At 26.4% G+C, this 6,000-nt stretch overlaps 1 protein-coding gene across 5 annotated transcripts in view; it reads left to right on the top strand.

Moving 5' to 3' along the window:
* onecut overlaps positions 1-6,000 on the top strand; it is a 196,024-nt gene that overhangs the window by 157,041 nt on the left and 32,983 nt on the right. For all 5 annotated transcript variants that reach the window (XM_014419571.2, XM_067047306.1, XM_067047309.1 and 2 more), the window contains one exon: positions 1,142-1,165. In XM_014419571.2, coding sequence (XP_014275057.1) covers positions 1,142-1,165 — 24 coding nt within the window. The remainder of the gene's footprint in view (positions 1-1,141; positions 1,166-6,000) is intronic.

The raw sequence follows: 6,000 nt of genomic DNA, 5'->3' as shown, positions 1-6,000 counted from the left end.
GCGAAAAGACTCATGATTCACTTCGTTAAAAAACTCCCGTAAGTAAAAAAAAAAATAATAATTTCTCAGAGTTCCGTTAAATTCTTGAAAAACTTAACAAATCGAGTTCATAATACAGATGCAATTTTTTATCTTAGTTTTTTATAATATTTTGTGAGAAAATCGCTCATTATTCGGAGAAAAAAAATATTTTAAAATATACTAAAGCAGAAAAATAGATCCGTAATTTTCAGCCATTTTGGAACTAAGTAAAATAGAAACGCGTCAGCAATGAAACTTGGTATAATTTGTTCCAAAAAGTTGGTTGTTGATTGAAAACATCAATTTTGATAAGTGAAAAAAAAAGGAATACTTCCATGATTTTTTGTTTTCGCCGTTTCAAGGATTTAATTTGAAGTAACGTAGTTCAAAGAATGCAAGAAAACAAGTCCGTAATGCATAGTTTTACCCTCTCGGTTTTTTTTTTTCAGTCAGGTAACTTGAAGTGAAAAGTTCGCTAACCTTATTAAAAAAAAATATTTTAAAACATATATCTCCCGAAGTAAATATGAAAAGATAGTTTCATAAAATCGGTTCTAAAACGTTTTACGAACATGCCTAGACGAATGGGTCTAAGAATAAATTCCAAACAAAACCATTATCATCTCTTAGACCGTTTAATATCGCATAATAAGATGAATTGTTGATAAAATTTTCATGCACCAATATACCCATCCGATACCACATTAAATGCACTGAACTTGAAGGACATATAGATATTCGCTAATATTGAAACAGAAAAGTTGTTCCCTTTCAGAAATTCTGGAAAAGCTCATTTCCAGAAGGTGATTCTACCACGAAAGAAGTCTTTATGTATACTCCAGTTGTTGAAGAGCCTGGGCCGTGGCGGTAAGGTTGAACCCAATGCATCTGCTTCAACTTGTTTCTTTTTTTGATGTGAGGCCGAAGGGCGGGCGAAGAGTGGACTGCATGAGCATGGCATGATCCTCTTGCATCTTGTTCCCAACAGACCACATAGGTTCTTAATACCCTTATTTCCTCTAATGTAATTTTCTTTTTTATTATGTTGAAAAGAATGTTTAGATTTTTATTACTTTTTCGATCAATGTCTAATGATTTTTCCTTTTCTTTTTTTTTACAGCTGCACAGATCCCACAACGAGGAAGTAAGTACTATCAATTTTCACCATGTAATCGTGAGTAATGATTTTATTTATTATATATTCAAGATGAGTGATATTTATTCTTTAATCAATCCATGTAATTTGATTCATAATGAGTAGTTAGAAATGTTTGTCTTCAGTCTTAAAAACAATAAACTGTTAATTATAAAACTGATAATTATCAAATCAGGAATCATGAGTAGAACCTTTATCAATTAATTTAGTTATAAAATAATTATTAAAATTAATGTTTTATTTTTTATAATTTAAAAATTATTGTCTTCTCCATTAATATCTCTCAAATCTATAAAAAAAAGATAAATATACATATATAATGTATCAGCTATCTTAACTAGTCACAATAATTGATCTTAATTTTTACAGAGGGGTCTTGTAATAAGAGGTCTGATGTTGAAATAGATGAGGGTTTATTTTTTATTTTTTTGTTTTTTCTATAAAGCCTACAATATAATAAAAATAAAAATCATTTTATTCATTGCCCTTTTATTTTTTTTGAAAAATAAAGTCAGAATAAATTTTAAGTATTCTTCAAAGTATAAACAGAAAGAAAAGTGAATAAAGTCAAAGAATTCTATTATTCTCAGGGAAATGATAAGGTGAGGGAATTTTATGAAAATTTATTTCTAAAAATGGAAAAAGGAAAAGAAAACTACTGACTTAGACACCAAAAATTTTAAAAATTTATTTTGTTCTAAATTTTCCCTCAAAACCTTTTAAATGTTTGAATCAGCAAACTATCAAAATTGTCCTTCTCGTTTACCCTTAACTTTAGTTTTTCTCATTCTTAAATCTCAATATTTCCTGAAATCGACGTATATCCTTTAGGGATTTTTTTTAAACTGATATATAAAAATGAAATGTAAACTTTTTAATTTCCATATGAAAATATTTTTCGAAATTAAAGAAAATATAACTAAAACTCTCAATCCAATTAAGGAATTGCCCAATTGCAAAGATTAAGTTAGATGAAGCTTTACACTATCAAGGTTTTGTTTGCGCCTAACAGTAAAATAGACTAAAATAAAAAAAAGTATTTAAATTGCTTAGGTAATATTTATTGAAACATTCAATATATAGTGAATATAGATCAAAATAATGTTGTACTGTGGGTTATTTCAATTTTCCATTCATCATTTAATTGATAGTATTTTTTGAACATACATTCTATACATGAATTATAACGAGGTATTGCTTTTAATTAAGATGTGTAAATTTCAAAAAGTTTGTATTATTTTTAGGGAATTAATTACATAATATTTCGATAGATAAAATTTATAGATAGTCAACGGTATTGCCAATCTATTAGTCAATATTGCGTTGTTTTTTTTATTATTACACTTCCTTAGAGCACAGGGAATTATATTTAATGTAAAGAAAAACCATGGAATTTGTTTGAAAGACACTAGGTATTCCTTTAAAACTTCAATATACGCTAAAATTAATTAATTATACCAGCTAATTAAATAATAACAAGCTTCATTGTATCTTGTTTTTTTATATAATTTAATATTCAGAAACCTCAAAATGAACAATTTTTTTGTTGATGATAGACAAAAAGTAAATAAAAGACTGTTTCTAGTTTATTTTGTACTAAAATTTATTAATTAACTATATTAACAGTAAATCATGGATGAAAGTAGAACTTTGATTGAAATTTAAAAAATCTCGAGCCGTATATTGGTATTTCCAGAAACCGTTTATAGTAAATAGTTTATTAATTTATTTTTGTATTTTATTATGAATAAACATAACTAGATATAGCTAGTCAATTCTGATTGTAACGATGTTTATCATTTTTTAGATATACTTAAGTGAACAGAAACTTTAGGTTAAAAATATATTTAATAAGATATTTTGGAAAATAAACTGTGAAAAAGTTGGTCAGTTCTATTTTATCGAGTGGTTATTATTTTTATTATATTCATTGCTTATAAGCTTCCATTTAATTAGCATTTTATTTCAGTATAGTTGCTTTTCGTTTTATGGAAGGAATCAGTCCTGTTTGTAAAATTTTAAGTATCAACAGCTGTGATATGATATTTTTTCCAGGCCGCATGACTTGGTGTTTCTATCCCAACCGATATCGTTTACTCGATAAAACCTTTGCCATTGTTCGGTGTCTTATATGCTCCCTTAAACCTGACCGTTTGTCAGTTATAATATGCATAAAAACTATAATATGTAATATATGAAAAAGAATATATTAAAAATTAAATATACGAATATGTTGTCTTCTTGCTGATTAATAAAACAAAGAATGAGTCATCCTTAGTAATTATATAGCTATAAAATACAAATTGAAAAAGGGAGGATATAATCTGTAATCATTTGTAAAATTAAATGATTTAAAAAATAATTTCTAATAACTTCAAAGTAATGTCTATTTAAATTTACTTAATTTATTTTCAACAATGTTAAAGTTTTATTTACACAACTTTTAGGCTCTGGTTTAGATTTTAAAAATATATACCATTTGTGGCCCCCCCCCCCAAAAGAATATATATATATATTTTCTTAATTTCAACACAATTATTTATATAAAATAGAAATTTCAAAATATCACATTCGTCTAATTTTAAAAATAATCATATGCTGGACATAGTGGAGAAAAAATTATTAAACGAGCTCATAATGCTCCACAACAGGTATAATTTTTATGCATTATTTTTGAAAAGCATTGAGCTGGAGTTGCTGCATTTTGTTTTAGGAATATTCGAAAAAAAGATTGTAAAAATATATAATCGAATCAAACTTATATATGTAATATAATATAATATAATACAATACATTGATAATACAGGGAGTGAAGAAAAATTGTACTCCAAAGAATGGAAATTTTCGCTCTGGTTTTATGCTTCAGATAATGAGCAACAATATTAGTTTCGTGTCTGTTCATCTGTTTGTAATAAAATCCATAAAAAATAAGTGCTATGCACTTAAAGCAATCATCTGACTTTGAGGGTTGATACTTCAACTGTCCCTTAATAGTTTTATTAAATGTCATTCACTGCTTTCCCTTATACATATTCAAACATATTTTCCTCAAAAAATCACTGACGTTGAAATATGGGTTGTTATGTAACTAATGAAAATAGTGATTAGGCAATTTGAACCTAATTAGAAGTAGTATTTTTTTCAATTCCATATGTTTTTATATCCTTATTTTTATTCATCTTCATATTTTATTTTAACTTCTATTTAATAATTCTGATCATCATATTCATAATGTTATGAAACTACTTAAAAATAATAATAATAATAATAAAATGGCACTAAAACGTACTATTTTATTAGTTTGTATTAAATATGTTTATTTGTTTATACATTCGTCCCCTTTATTTTCGTAAATTTCCGTGATATATGCGAATGAGACAAGTAATCGTCCGGCATTTTGATATAAAAGACGGACGATCAAAATATTAATTTGTTGACATTTGCAGTGAAGGTAATCTATAAATTTTGGCTTAATTATTTGTTTTGTTAAAACATTGAGGAGATAATAAAAAAAAACGCCTTTGAAAAATAATTTATAAAAATGACAAAGATCCCTGGGACGAAACCGTTTTTTTTTCCATAGTATAATCTCCATCCAATTTTTTTTATAAAATCAGTGAGGGCATACCGCGCAATCTCCTTGTTTTTTTAAAAATCAATCCTATAATTTTTTTTTTTATTGGAAGAAGATAGTTGACCATATGAAGTATATTGTAGGAAGATAGTCTGAATGGCTGTCAATGAAGGTATCAAAATAGTAAAAGAAAACTATTTATTGTTAAACAACGTTTCGGCTCACTTTGTGTGCGAATGTGGGCGAAACGTTGGGTAACAATAAATAGTTTTCTTTATTTTATTTTATTTATTTCCATTGACCTCTTCATTGTGCTATTGCCCACCAAGAATTCACTTGAAATTATTTATTTCTAAATATAATCTGATGAAAAAAAATCGAGTATCAATCAATGAAATAACAAATCTGTAATACGAAAAATCCATCTATATAACACAATGTCTCTAATAAATTAGTACACAACTAAAACACAGAAAATATCATAATTACGGTTTTGAACTCAATTTTAGAATTATTATCAGACTATAACCAAGTTTTATTACTGTAAGAGGCTACTAACATTTTACGTTTTACAACACGAACCTCTGACATCTTTTTTTTTTTAAAGAAACAAACGAGACGAAGCATACTATAACTCAAGAATATTTTAGTCACTTAAAACCAGTATTCAGAGGAATGAATGGATATTTCACAAATAAAAATTATAAATTATAAACCATAGTATTTTTTTTTTAATTACAATACAAATAAACATTATTTTGAACTGAAAATTTTTTTTAATGTGCATTGGGGATTCATTGTCACATTTTTTAAACTTGAATGATATCATATTTATAATGTTTTTTTTAAATTTGAAGAATGAAGAATATATCAATGAGAATTCGTTTCTGTTATGTATACCGAATCATACAGGAAATGAAACGTGGAAACGTATAAAAAATGTGTAAAACTGAATAAATTATAGTATGAATTTATTATTTGTATGTATTTTTAAAAATAAATAAATAAATAAATAGAAGAATTAAGAATTGTAAACGGACTTCTGAAAAGGAGGGTTATGGAGCCAGAAGTCCTCTATGTAAACGCTGAAACTTCTGCTTATTTATTGAATTAATATAAAAACATGAGTTTGGATATGAAAGAACAGAAGTTTCATAGTCCAATGAGCCGAAACAAACTAGTTTATCAAAGGAGGACACTGGAGTTTAGACCTCCTTAAAATTTAGCAACTACAAAAATTTAAAACATG

Source organism: Halyomorpha halys, unplaced genomic scaffold (genome assembly GCF_000696795.3).
Source record: "Halyomorpha halys isolate HHAL.00 unplaced genomic scaffold, Hhal_1.1 Scaffold241.1, whole genome shotgun sequence".
NCBI classification, from domain to species: domain Eukaryota; kingdom Metazoa; phylum Arthropoda; class Insecta; order Hemiptera; family Pentatomidae; genus Halyomorpha; species Halyomorpha halys.
This window is presented reverse-complemented; position numbering and strand designations above follow the sequence as displayed.